At 34.2% G+C, this 14,227-nt stretch overlaps 2 protein-coding genes across 2 annotated transcripts in view; both read left to right on the forward strand.

Moving 5' to 3' along the window:
- The window catches only part of LOC137653917 (uncharacterized), a 999-nt gene extending 819 nt beyond the window's left edge, over window positions 1-180 (forward strand). Inside the window, exon 1 of the mRNA XM_068387545.1 lies at window positions 1-180. This exon is cut by the window's left edge and continues 819 nt beyond it. Within this exon, the coding sequence (XP_068243646.1) occupies window positions 1-180 (180 nt within the window).
- A 6,851-nt stretch (window positions 181-7,031) lies between these two features.
- LOC137653919 (uncharacterized protein PF3D7_1120000-like) lies at window positions 7,032-7,598 on the forward strand. Its single transcript, XM_068387546.1, has one exon. It carries the CDS (start codon window positions 7,032-7,034, stop codon window positions 7,596-7,598), a length of 567 nt encoding a protein of 188 aa, XP_068243647.1.
- Window positions 7,599-14,227: the final 6,629 nt, after the last annotated feature.

A 14,227-nucleotide genomic window follows, 5' to 3' on the forward strand; every position in this document is an offset into this window, starting at 1 on the left:
ATTATTGAAAGAAAGACAACAGAACTAGAAATAGTTGAAGAAGAGAAAGAAAAGCTAAAAGAGGAGTTAATGAAAGAAGAGACAGTAAGAACAGTATTAGAAGAGCTAAATCTTGCTAAGCAAGAAACAGAAAAACTTAGGAGAGATTTATTGATAGTAAAAAATTTAGCTGATAAGTAGAGATAATGGTTGAAAGAAAGACAACAGAACTAAAAATAGTTGAAGAAGAGAAAGAAAGGCTAAAAGAGGAGTTAATGAAAGACGAGGAATTAAAGAAAGAAAAAGAGGATCAAATAGATAATCTTCAAGAACAAAATAGGATAAAGGACAATAAGATTCAACAGCTTCAAGAGGAGAAATTGGAAAAGGAAGTTACAAATGAATATTGGGAAAAACAAAACACTCAAAATAGATGAAGAGTTGCAAGAGACTAAGTCCAAATTGCAACGAGAAGAGACAGTGAGAAAAGGACTAGAAGAAGAGCTAAATCTTGCTAAGCAAGAAGCAGACGAACTTTGGCAAGGTAAATTGATAGCAAAAACTAAAGTTGATAATCTTGAAAAATCATTTGAAGCATTAGAGATGATTATTGAAAGAAACACAACAGAACTAAAAATAGTTGAAGAAGAGAAAGAAAAGCTAAAAGAGGAGTTAATGGAAGAGGAAAGACTAAGGAAAGAAAGAGAGGAACAAATAGCTATTCTCAAAGAAAACATGGAAGGTGTAATGATTCAAAATATGGAAACGAATGCTGAGGCACAAAGAGTTAAAGAAGAGAAAGAAAAGCTTAAAGAGGAGTTAATGGAAGAGGAAAGACTAAGGAAAGAAAGAGAGGAACAAATAGCTATTCTCAAAGAAAACATTGAAGGTGTAATGATTCAAAATATTGAAACGAATGCTGAGGCACAAAGAGTTCAAGAAGAGAAAGAAAAGCTTAAAGAGGAGTTAATGGAAGAGGAAAGACTAAGGAAAGAAAGAGAGGAACAAATAGCTATTCTCAAAGAAAACATTGAAGGTGTAATGATTCAAAATATGGAAACGAATGCTGAGGCACAAAGAGTTCAAGAAGAGAAAGAAAAGCTTAAAGAGGAGTTAATGGAAGAGGAAAGACTAGGGAAAGAAAGCGAGGAACAAATAGCTATTCTCAAAGAAAACATGGAAGGTGTAATGATTCAAAATATGGAAACGAATGCTGAGGCACAAAGAGTTCAAGAAGAGAAAGAAAAGCTTAAAGAGGAGTTAATGGAAGAGGAAAGACTAAGGAAAGAAAGAGAGGAACAAATAGCTATTCTCAAAGAAAACATTGAAGGTGTAATTATTCAAAATATGGAAACGAATGCTGAGGCACAAAGAGTTCAAGAAGAGAAAGAAAAGCTTAAAGAGGAGTTAATGGAAGAGGAAAAACTAAGGAAAGAAAGAGAGGAACAAATAGCTATTCTCAAAGAAAACATTGAAGGTGTAATGATTCAAAATATGGAAACGAATGCTGAAGCACAAAGAGTTCAAGAAGAGAAAGAAAAGCTGAAAGAAGAGCCAATGGAAGAAGAAAGACTAAGGAAAGAAAGAGAGGAACAAATAGCTATTCTCAAAGAAAACATGGAAGGTGTAATGATTCAAAATATGGAAACGAATGCTGAGGCACAAAGAGTTCAAGAAGAGAAAGAAAAGCTGAAAGAAGAGCCAATGGAAGAAGAAAGACTAAGGAAAGAAAGAGAGGAACAAATAGCTATTCTCAAAGAAAACATTGAAGGTGTAATGATTCAAAATATGGAAACGAATGCTGAGGCACAAAGAGTTCAAGAAGAGAAAGAAAAGCTTAAAGAGGAGTTAATGGAAGAGGAAAGACTAAGGAAAGAAATAGAGGAACAAATAGCTATTCTCAAAGAAAACATTGAAGGTGTAATGATTCAAAATATGGAAACGAATGCTGAGGCACAAAGAGTTCAAGAAGAGAAAGAAAAGCTGAAAGAAGAGCCAATGGAAGAAGAAACACTAAGGAAAGAAAGAGAGGAACAAATAGCTATTCTCAAAGAAAACATTGAAGGTGTAATGATTCAAAATATGGAAACGAATGCTGAGGCACAAAGAGTTCAAAAAGAGAAAGAAAAGCTTAAAGAGGAGTTAATGGAAGAGGAAAGACTAAGGAAAGAAAGAGAGGAACAAATAGCTATTCTCAAAGAAAACATGGAAGGTGTAATGATTCAAAATATGGAAACGAATGCTGAAGCACAAAGAGTTCAAGAAGAGAAAGAAAAGCTTAAAGAGGATTTAATGGAAGAGGAAAGACTAAGGAAAGAAAGAGAGGAACAAATAGCTATTCTCAAAGAAAACATTGAAGGTGTAATGATTCAAAATATGGAAACGAATGCTGAGGCACAAAGAGTTCAAGAAGAGAAAGAAAAGCTTAAAGAGGAGTTAATGGAAGAGGAAAAACTAAGGAAAGAAAGAGAGGAACAAATAGCTATTCTCAAAGAAAACATTGAAGGTGTAATGATTCAAAATATGGAAACGAATGCTGAGGCACAAAGAGTTCAAGAAGAGAAAGAAAAGCTTAAAGAGGAGTTAATGGAAGAGGAAAGACTAGGGAAAGAAAGCGAGGAACAAATAGCTATTCTCAAAGAAAACATGGAAGGTGTAATGATTCAAAATATGGAAACGAATGCTGAGGCACAAAGAGTTCAAGAAGAGAAAGAAAAGTTTAAAGAGGAGTTAATGGAAGAGGAAAGACTAAGGAAAGAAAGAGAGGAACAAATAGCTATTCTCAAAGAAAACATTGAAGGTGTAATTATTCAAAATATGGAAACGAATGCTGAGGCACAAAGAGTTCAAGAAGAGAAAGAAAAGCTTAAAGAGGAGTTAATGGAAGAGGAAAAACTAAGGAAAGAAAGAGAGGAACAAATAGCTATTCTCAAAGAAAACATTGAAGGTGTAATGATTCAAAATATGGAAACGAATGCTGAAGCACAAAGAGTTCAAGAAGAGAAAGAAAAGCTGAAAGAAGAGCCAATGGAAGAAGAAAGACTAAGGAAAGAAAGAGAGGAACAAATAGCTATTCTCAAAGAAAACATGGAAGGTGTAATGATTCAAAATATGGAAACGAATGCTGAGGCACAAAGAGTTCAAGAAGAGAAAGAAAAGCTGAAAGAAGAGCCAATGGAAGAAGAAAGACTAAGGAAAGAAAGAGAGGAACAAATAGCTATTCTCAAAGAAAACATTGAAGGTGTAATGATTCAAAATATGGAAACGAATGCTGAGGCACAAAGAGTTCAAGAAGAGAAAGAAAAGCTTAAAGAGGAGTTAATGGAAGAGGAAAGACTAAGGAAAGAAATAGAGGAACAAATAGCTATTCTCAAAGAAAACATTGAAGGTGTAATGATTCAAAATATGGAAACGAATGCTGAGGCACAAAGAGTTCAAGAAGAGAAAGAAAAGCTGAAAGAAGAGCCAATGGAAGAAGAAACACTAAGGAAAGAAAGAGAGGAACAAATAGCTATTCTCAAAGAAAACATTGAAGGTGTAATGATTCAAAATATGGAAACGAATGCTGAGGCACAAAGAGTTCAAAAAGAGAAAGAAAAGCTTAAAGAGGAGTTAATGGAAGAGGAAAGACTAAGGAAAGAAAGAGAGGAACAAATAGCTATTCTCAAAGAAAACATGGAAGGTGTAATGATTCAAAATATGGAAACGAATGCTGAAGCACAAAGAGTTCAAGAAGAGAAAGAAAAGCTTAAAGAGGATTTAATGGAAGAGGAAAGACTAAGGAAAGAAAGAGAGGAACAAATAGCTATTCTCAAAGAAAACATTGAAGGTGTAATGATTCAAAATATGGAAACGAATGCTGAGGCACAAAGAGTTCAAGAAGAGAAAGAAAAGCTTAAAGAGGAGTTAATGGAAGAGGAAAAACTAAGGAAAGAAAGAGAGGAACAAATAGCTATTCTCAAAGAAAACATTGAAGGTGTAATGATTCAAAATATGGAAACGAATGCTGAGGCACAAAGAGTTCAAGAAGAGAAAGAAAAGCTTAAAGAGGAGTTAATGGAAGAGGAAAGACTAAGGAAAGAAAGAGAGGAACAAATAGCTATTCTCAAAGAAAACATGGAAGGTGTAATGATTCAAAATATGGAAACGAATGCTGAGGCACAAAGAGTTCAAGAAGAGAAAGAAAAGCTTAAAGAGGAGTTAATGGAAGAGGAAAGACTAAGGAAAGAAAGAGAGGAACAAATGGCTATTCTCAAAGAAAACATGGAAGGTGTAATGATTCAAAATATGGAAACGAATGCTGAAGCACAAAGAGTTCAAGAAGAGAAAGAAAAGCTGAAAGAAGAGCCAATGGAAGAAGAAAGACTAAGGAAAGAAAGAGAGGAACAAATAGCTATTCTCAAAGAAAACATGGAAGGTGTAATGATTCAAAATATGGAAACGAATGCTGAGGCACAAAGAGTTCAAGAAGAGAAAGAAAAGCTTAAAGAGGAGTTAATGGAAGAGGAAAGACTAAGGAAAGAAAGAGAGGAACAAATAGCTATTCTCAAAGAAAACATTGAAGGTGTAATGATTCAAAATATGGAAACGAATGCTGAGGCACAAAGAGTTCAAGAAGAGAAAGAAAAGCTTAAAGAGGAGTTAATGGAAGAGGAAAGACTAAGGAAAGAAAGAGAGGAACAAATAGCTATTCTCAAAGAAAACATGGAAGGTGTAATGATTCAAAATATGGAAACGAATGCTGAAGCACAAAGAGTTCAAGAAGAGAAAGAAAAGCTGAAAGAAGAGCCAATGGAAGAAGAAAGACTAAGGAAAGAAAGAGAGGAACAAATAGCTATTCTCAAAGAAAACATGGAAGGTGTAATGATTCAAAATATGGAAACGAATGCTGAGGCACAAAGAGTTCAAGAAGAGAAAGAAAAGCTTAAAGAGGAGTTAATGGAAGAGGAAAGACTAAGGAAAGAAAGAGAGGAACAAATAGCTATTCTCAAAGAAAACATTGAAGGTGTAATGATTCAAAATATGGAAACGAATGCTGAGGCACAAAGAGTTCAAGAAGAGAAAGAAAAGCTTAAAGAGGAGTTAATGGAAGAGGAAAGACTAAGGAAAGAAAGAGAGGAACAAATAGCTATTCTCAAAGAAAACATGGAAGGTGTAATGATTCAAAATATGGAAACGAATGCTGAGGCACAAAGAGTTCAAGAAGAGAAAGAAAAGCTTAAAGAGGAGTTAATGGAAGAGGAAAGACTAAGGAAAGAAAGAGAGGAACAAATAGCTATTCTCAAAGAAAACATGGAAGGTGTAATGATTCAAAATATGGAAACGAATGCTGAGGCACAAAGAGTTCAAGAAGAGAAAGAAAAGCTTAAAGAGGAGTTAATGGAAGAGGAAAGACTAAGGAAAGAAAGAGAGGAACAAATAGCTATTCTCAAAGAAAACATTGAAGGTGTAATGATTCAAAATATGGAAACGAATGCTGAGGCACAAAGAGTTCAAGAAGAGAAAGAAAAGCTTAAAGAGGAGTTAATGGAAGAGGAAAGACTAAAGAAAGAAAGAGAGGAACAAATAGCTATTCTCAAAGAAAACATGGAAGGTGTAATGATTCAAAATATGGAAACGAATGCTGAGGCACAAAGAGTTCAAGAAGAGAAAGAAAAGCTTAAAGAGGAGTTAATGGAAGAGGAAAGACTAAGGAAAGAAAGAGAGGAACAAATAGCTATTCTCAAAGAAAACATGGAAGGTGTAATGATTCAAAATATGGAAACGAATGCTGAGGCACAAAGAGTTCAAGAAGAGAAAGAAAAGCTTAAAGAGGAGTTAATGGAAGAGGAAAGACTAAGGAAAGAAAGAGAGGAACAAATAGCTATTCTCAAAGAAAACATTGAAGGTGTAATGATTCAAAATATGAAACGAATGCTGAGGCACAAAGAGTTCAAGAAGAGAAAGAAAACCTAAAGAGGAGTTAATGGAAGAGGAAAGACTAAGGAAAGAAAGAGGAACAAATAGCTATTCTCAAAGAAAACATGGAAGGTGTAATGATTCAAAATATGGAAACGAATGCTGAGGCACAAAGAGTTCAAGAAGAGAAAGAAAAGCTTAAAGAGGAGTTAATGGAAGAGGAAAGACTAGGGAAAGAAAGAGAGGAACAAATAGCTATTCTCAAAGAAAACATTGAAGGTGTAATGATTCAAAATATGGAAACGAATGCTGAAGCACAAAGAGTTCAAGAAGAGAAAGAAAAGCTTAAAGAGGAGTTAATGGAAGAGGAAAGACTAAGGAAAGAAAGAGAGGAACAAATAGCTATTCTCAAAGAAAACATTGAAGGTGTAATGATTCAAAATATGGAAACGAATGCTGAGGCACAAAGAGTTCAAGAAGAGAAAGAAAAGCTTAAAGAGGAGTTAATGGAAGAGGAAAGACTAAGGAAAGAAAGAGAGGAACAAATAGCTATTCTCAAAGAAAACATTGAAGGTGTAATGATTCAAAATATGGAAACGAATGCTGAGGCACAAAGAGTTCAAGAAGAGAAAGAAAAGCTTAAAGAGGAGTTAATGGAAGAGGAAAGACTAAGGAGAGAAAGAGAGGAACAAATAGCTATTCTCAAAGAAAACATTGAAGGTGTAATGATTCAAAATATGGAAACGAATGCTGAGGCACAAAGAGTTCAAGAAGAGAAAGAAAATCTTAAAGAGGAGTTAATGGAAGAGGAAAGACTAAGGAAAGAAAGAGAGGAACAAATAGCTATTCTCAAAGAAAACATGGAAGGTGTAATGATTCAAAATATGGAAACGAATGCTGAGGCACAAAGAGTTCAAGAAGAGAAAGAAAAGCTGAAAGAAGAGCCAATGGAAGAAGAAAGACTAAGGAAAGAAAGAGAGGAACAAATAGCTATTCTCAAAGAAAACATGGAAGGTGTAATGATTCAAAATATGGAAACGAATGCTGAGGCACAAAGAGTTCAAGAAGAGAAAGAAAAGCTTAAAGAGGAGTTAATGGAAGAGGAAAGACTAAGGAAAGAAAGAGAGGAACAAATAGCTATTCTCAAAGAAAACATGGAAGGTGTAATGATTCAAATTATGGAAAAGAATGCTGAGGCACAAAGAGTTCAAGAAGAGAAAGAAAAGTTCAAAGAGGAGTTAATGGAAGAGGAGAGATTAAGAAAAGAAAAAGAGGAACAAATAGCTATTTTCGAAGAAAAAATGGAAAGTCTACATATTCAAAACATGCAGGAGGTAGAAACAATCAAAAGAGAGGTAGAGGATCGGCTAAATCTTGTGATGGAAGGAGCGAAAATTCTTAAGCAAGAAAAAGAGGATATGGAAGTCAAGATAGATTGGCTTGAAATATTGGTAATGCAAATTGATGATATAGTGAAACAACAAAAGAGAGAAATTCTAAGGAGAGAAGAAGAGAGCACAAGGCTTAATAAAGAGCTAATAGAAGAAAGAAGAATCAGAAAACAGACAGAAAGTGAAGTGGAAAGTCTAAGGAGAGAAATCAAGACTCTAAAGCAAAGACTTCTGGCGAAGACTGGACAGATTGGTTATACTCAAAAAGTAGTTATGGAATTGGCGGATTTGATGAATCAGTTGGAAGATGAAATAAATAGTGACGAGTAAGGAGTTAAAGGAAAACCTAGAAAAATAGAAAATATGAAAAAAAGAAATCAAAAAAAATTTAAAAACTAAAAAATCCCCCCAAAATATAAAAAATAAAAAATCCTTCGAAAAATACAAAACACAAAAAGCATAAAAAATAAAGAGTCCAGAAGAACAAGAAGAAGAACAAGAAGAAGAACAAGAAGATGGCAGCAGGAAAAAAACAGGATGGCGGCTGTTCCCAATATATTCTAGGTACCTAAAGGATATTCTACAAGATGGACTCAGCAGAGGGAAGAAGTCTGACTTGTTCTAGTATGCTTTGTTCATTGATGAAGATTCACCTGTACTGTTTCTTTGTCCGGTGAACGAATGCTGAACTAACAAATCTGACTTCTTCTATTATGCTGTGCCTCTCTGAACAAGATTCCCTGAAGGTAGAAAGAAAATAGAGAAAAAAAGAAAAAAAAGAAAAAAATATAAAAAACTAAAAAATCCAAAAAAAGAAGATGGCAGCAGAAAAAAAAAACAAGATGTCGCTAATGAAAGCACAATAAGGGTTACCGTCTCTAAGCAAAGGTCTGAATAGAACTGACTACAAATTCCAATACAGTGACAGAGATTAACTTGAAGGATCAAGAACTGACAGTTTGAAGGGTAAAAACCTGGCTTCCCTTAATCCGGGTCAGGGCATCTCCAGTTATTTTTCCTCCAAGAGAAACATCGACCCCACATAGAAGTGGGAAAAGATGTAGACAAAGAAGAAGAAGAAGAAGAAGTCAATATCGTTGGTCTCAGTGTGACCCCAATTTATGTACAAAAAATATTTAGAAATATTTACAAACAGTATGACTTACTTACATTTCCCACCTGATGCACCGAACAGCAAAACAACGCCACCAGGAGACCTTACCTGTAAAGCGAATTAAAACATATTAGGATCACGCAATTTTTATTTATGAAAAACAGAGCTTACATTAAACATAACGATTATATATTGTATTTATTATGGGATTCAACAAAAGTTTTTTTTTTTTTTTTTTTTTTTTTTTTTTGAGAGAGAGAGAGAGAGGGAAGGAAAACATTCAGCTGCCTAGTTTACAGGAAAATTGATTGATTGATTGAGTTAAGGTTTCCTGGTATCCTGACATCGAAGGTCATTGATGCTGTTACGGGAAAAGTGAGAGAGAGAGAGAGAGAGAGAGAGAGAGAGAGAGAGAGAGAGAGAGAGAGAGAGAGAGAGAGAGAGAGAGAGAGAGAAGTTTGTAACAAGGTGAAACAGTAGAAATTCAAATAAAGTTTTTTTTCTTCATTATTATTATTATTATTATTATTATTATTATTATTATTATTATTATTACCATTATTATTATTATTATTATTATTATTATTATTATTATTATTATTATTATTATTATTATTATTATTATTATTATTACTTGCTAAGCTACAGCCTTAGTTGGAAAAGAAAGATGTTACAAGCCCAAAGGCTCCAAGGGAAAAATAGCCATATGAAAAATAATTAACAATTAAAATAGATTATTTTAAAAAAAGTAACAACATCAAAACAGATATTTCATATATAAACTATAAAAAGACTCATGTCAGCCTGTTCAACATGAAAACATTTGCTGCAAGTTTGAATCTTTAAAGTTCTACAGATTTAACTACCCGATTAGGAAGATTATTCCACAACTTGATCACAGCTGGAATAAAATTTCTAGAATACAGTGTAGTATTGAGCCTCACGATGGAGAAAGCCTGGCTATTAGAATTATCCGCATGCCTAGTATTACGAAAGGATGGAACTGTCCGGGAAGATCTGAATGTAAAGGATGATCAGAATTATGAAAAATCTTATGCAATCTTAAACAATCATTTCATATATTACATGAAGTTACTGATGTTCATTAGGTTTTTCTAGTTTCTAGATTTTGATCTCATAGCATTTATCCTACTATATCTAATACTCTGAATTTTTACAGAAGTAGATTATATCAAATTTATTCTCTCTGTATTAATCATTCTTTTCAAATGACCAAATTCCAATCCGTTCAACATTTTTTAATACCTTCAATTATACGCCACTTTGTGTTCTCATATTTTTAAAAAAATTTCCATGTTCCTGATATCTTACTTCGTATCTTATTTACCTTTTATTTTGGAAGTTTTCTCGTCTCCTTAAAATTCAATGATAAGATATTTCCATTTCTCACGTTTCATTTTTTATTTATGCAAAACTTATATTTGTTGTAAATTAGTATTCATTTCTTGAATCAACTATTTTTGTACAAGGTTACAAAGCTCTAATCCCTTTTAACTAAACACTCCATCGTGCCCAAGAAGGAACTCTCCGAGTTGCAAGACTTCGATGGTACCCCAAAGGATAAAGTTCTACTGGAGAAGAGCAGCACTTTCTCTTTCCTCTCGTGTCTCGCTAATAGCTCTGAAAGAATGTATGGAAAAATCCATACTCTTAAAATCTCCCAAACGATCCCTTTACCCAATACTCTTAAGGGTTAATTTGTGTAAACTTCGCTACGACTACGAGACCGTACTCCACAAGTTGTACTTGTCCATTTCAAAGGGGTGGAGGAAAATGTGGGGAGGATGGACGAGGAAAAGGGGTAATTCCAAAGTGGTACAGGTGGGGGGGGAGAGGTGGGAAAGATACATGAGGGTGTAGGCAGCTGACCCAACTTAATGGATGGAACACAACCACACCACCTGAAAAATACATTACAGTAACTTTCCAGGGGTAAACACCGTGGAGTTAAACTTAGGCGTAGCATTTCGAAAAGAAAATGAAAAAGAACGGTTCATCTCCTTTTTTCCAAGCCCTCATCAAGTTTCACATGTTATAGAACTTTCGTCATGTAGTTTTCTCTCTACTCGTAACTAGTCAATTACTGCTTTGTAGATGTCTTTTATTCCTGGAAGTGGCTTCATGTCATTGGTGTATCTGAATATAAAATAACATCAGCAATAAGGGTACTGAAATTGATATTGGCACGACGTTGACCCAATGATTTTTGAGAAAAAAAAAATAAATAAAACGTAATGCCACAGATCACAGATAATCATTATCCATTTGAAACCACAAGACGCTTTAGCCAACATATTTGATTTATAATAAAATATCAATTTTAAAATTGAGAACTGTATGAAATAATAGGCGATCTCGAAAAATAAGAAAAAACAGAGAATAGAAAACTGAAAAAGACAGCAATAAGAAACGAAGGATTTGTTAAAAGGGAGCAGGAGAAGGGGGTTGGTAAGACGTAAAGAGTGGAGGTCATTAAGGAGGCAAACAATGCTGTCTTCCGCTCGTTACCTCCACACGGTCACAATGTTCCAGAGGACGAGAAGTGACAAAAAGAAAAGAAAAAGCTTGGTAACATTATATATATATATATATATATATATATATATATATATATATATATATATATATATATATATATATATAAACACACACACAATATTGGGCATTCCAAGTAATAATCAGTGGAGTTTGTAATCACATCCCAGGAGAGAGAGAGAGAGAGAGAGAGAGAGAGTAAAATTCCAGTCGAGACCGAAGTCAGTGAAATCATGAAACGATAAATTAACCTGTGACTACGAGGAAGGGAAAATATTGCATTATAGTAAAACATAATTGATAGGCGTATCCCTTCTCGTGTGCTAAGGTACCGAGTGAAGGACAAACCGTGGTTCAATGATGATTGTAGACGTGCTTTTTTGGAGAAGCAGGAGGCCTATCAACTTTGGAAGGGTAACAGATCAGATTTGACCTGGAACAACTATACTCAGCTCCGAGCTTTTGCTCAGAGAGTTTATGCCTCAACTGAAAAGGAGTACAATTTAACCATAAAAGAAACACTTTCTGGTACAACTCAGGAACATAAATGGTGGTCTACCCTTAAATCTGCACTCTTTGGTGTAGATGCAACAGTTCCTCCTTTACTTAAACCAGATGGCTCAGTCACTCACTGTCCAAAGGAAAAGGCAACCCTTTTGGATGATGTTTTTGACAGTAAACAGAGTAATGAAAAACTTGAACTTCCTCATTCCTTTTTTCCTGAGGCTAAACTAACTAGTTTAGCTTTTCGATCTCGTGAGATTAAAGCTCTGTTGATGGACCTTGATGCTTATGGAGGTGTAGACCCAAATGGTATTTTTCCTTTGTTTTTTATAAAGACAGCAGATTTCTTAGCTCCAAAGTTATCTGTTATTTTGCGCAAGTTAGCAAGAAGAGGAGCTTTTAGCACTAGTTGGAGAATTGGTAATGTTACTCCTCTATGTAAATGTGTTTGTGGTAGCTCAAGTCCCACTGATTACCGCCCAATTTCCATAACTCCCATATTATCTAAAGTTTTTGAACGTCTTCTGGCAAAACGTCTTAATAGGTTTGCTGAAGGTAATCATCTACTCCCTAGTTTGCAATTTGGTTTTCGTAAAGGCCTTGGAGCATGTGATGCCCTTCTTACAATCTCCAATGCTGTACAGAAATCCCTTGATTGTGGTGGGGAAGTTCGTATGATTGGCCTTGATTTTAGTGCTGCCTTTGACCGTGTTAATCATGAGGCCCTTGTTTTCAAACTGAAACAGTTGGGAATGGGTGGGTCGTTTCTTAGCATTATTACTGATTTTTTAAGTAATAGATCTCAAAGAGTTGTTGTTGATGGGCACCATAGTGATTATAGGAATGTGATATCCGGTGTTCCACAGGGTAGTGTTCTTGGCCAATTACTTTTCATACTATATACACATGACATGTGGTTTGGCCTAGAAAACAAGCTTGTTGCATATGCAGATGATGCTACTCTCTTTGCATCAATTCCATCTCCTGAATGTAGATCTAGGGTTGGTGAATCCCTTAATAGAGATTTAGCTAGAATTAGTGCATGGTGCAAATTATGGAGTATGAAGTTGAATCCTAACAAAACTCAAAGTATGATTGTAAGTAGGTCAAGGACGGTGGTTCTTCAACATCCGGATCTCAGTATTGATAATGTTTCTTTAAATATGTATGACTCTTTCAAAATTTTAGGTGTGATTCTCGACAGTAAATTTACTTTTGAGAAACACATTAGGTCTGTGTCTTCTTCAATTGCACAAAAAATTGGCTTATTGAGAAAGTCTTTCAAGATTTTCGGTGATCAATCTATTTTGAAGAAGTGTTTTAATTCTTTCATTCTACCTTGTTTTGAGTATTGTTCTCCTGTCTGGTCTTCAGCTGCTGATTCTCATTTTAATTTGTTGGACAGAAACTTACGGTCTATTAAATTTCTTATTCCTGATCTAGATATTAATCTCTGGCACCGTCGTTCAATTAGTTCATTATGTATGTTGCATAAGATTTTTCACAACTCTGACCATCCTTTACATTCAGATCTCCCTGGACAATTCTATCCTGTTCGTAATACTAGGCAGGCAGTTAATTCTAATAGCCAGGCCTTCTCCATCACGAGGCTCAATACTACGCAGTACTCTAGAAGTTTTATTCCAGCTGTGACCAAGTTGTGGAATGATCTTCCTAATCGGGTGGTTGAATCAGTAGAACTTCAAAAGTTCAAAGTTGGAGCAAATGCTTTTTTGTTGACCAGGCGGACATAGTCTTTTTATAGTTTATTTATGACATATTTGTTTTTGATGTTGTTGATAGTTTATTATATGACATGTCTGTTTTGACGTTGTTTATTTTAGAATGATTTATTGTTAATTTGTTCTCTTCATTTATTTATTTCCTTATTTCCTTTCCTCACTGGGCTATTTTTCCCTGTTGGAGCCCCTGGGCTTATAGCATCTTGCTTTTCCAACTAGGGTTGTAGCTTGGATAGTAATAATAATAATAATAATAAAAACAAATCAGAATTTAGGATAATCACAGGATCGAAATTCTACAATTTCTTCAAGACCCTTGACTTAACGTCGAATACTTTAACTACCAAATGTCCAATTTTCCTTTCGAGTAAAAGAGCTCGTTTGGGCATTGCTGAACCTACAAGTATCAACAATCTAATTCCTGTAGGTACGTTAAAGACAAACATTATATTACAGTTAAAGATTACAAGTTCAGGTTTGCTTAAGAACGTAACGAGAAAGCTCATCTGAGTCGAAGTCATAAACGTTCCATTAAGTTCCATCTCCCCAAAGAGTAGTTTCAAGAGAAATATACTTATTCAACAAATATGAATTTTTTTTATAAGAAGCACTCTAACATAAACTCCCTATATTATTTCTTGAAATAATTTATTGGTAAAAAATAGGAATTAATACAAACAACAGAGCTGAACAGAACACTCGAGAAAATAAAATAAAGTCTCAACTATTTTTGTAATTTGGAAATGATTATAATAATAATAATAATAATAATAATAATAATAATAATAATAATAATAATAATAATAATAATAATAGTAATAATAATAATAATAATAATAATAATAATAATATAACATTTCTCCTTAATATATTCATGAAAACGATATAGCAAATTTTACACAATTTCAAGATCAAAAGACGCTTAAAGATATGCAAAATGAATATATCCTGTTTTAAATAAAATAAAAGGGGAAATCATTGCCTGTAAAATATCTACGAGAGAAATTTCCATTTTAACTATTCCTGTGATGTTAAAAGTCCCT

The sequence above is a fragment of the Palaemon carinicauda genome, chromosome 15 (assembly GCF_036898095.1).
Source record: "Palaemon carinicauda isolate YSFRI2023 chromosome 15, ASM3689809v2, whole genome shotgun sequence".
Classification (NCBI taxonomy): Eukaryota; Metazoa; Arthropoda; class Malacostraca; order Decapoda; family Palaemonidae; genus Palaemon; species Palaemon carinicauda.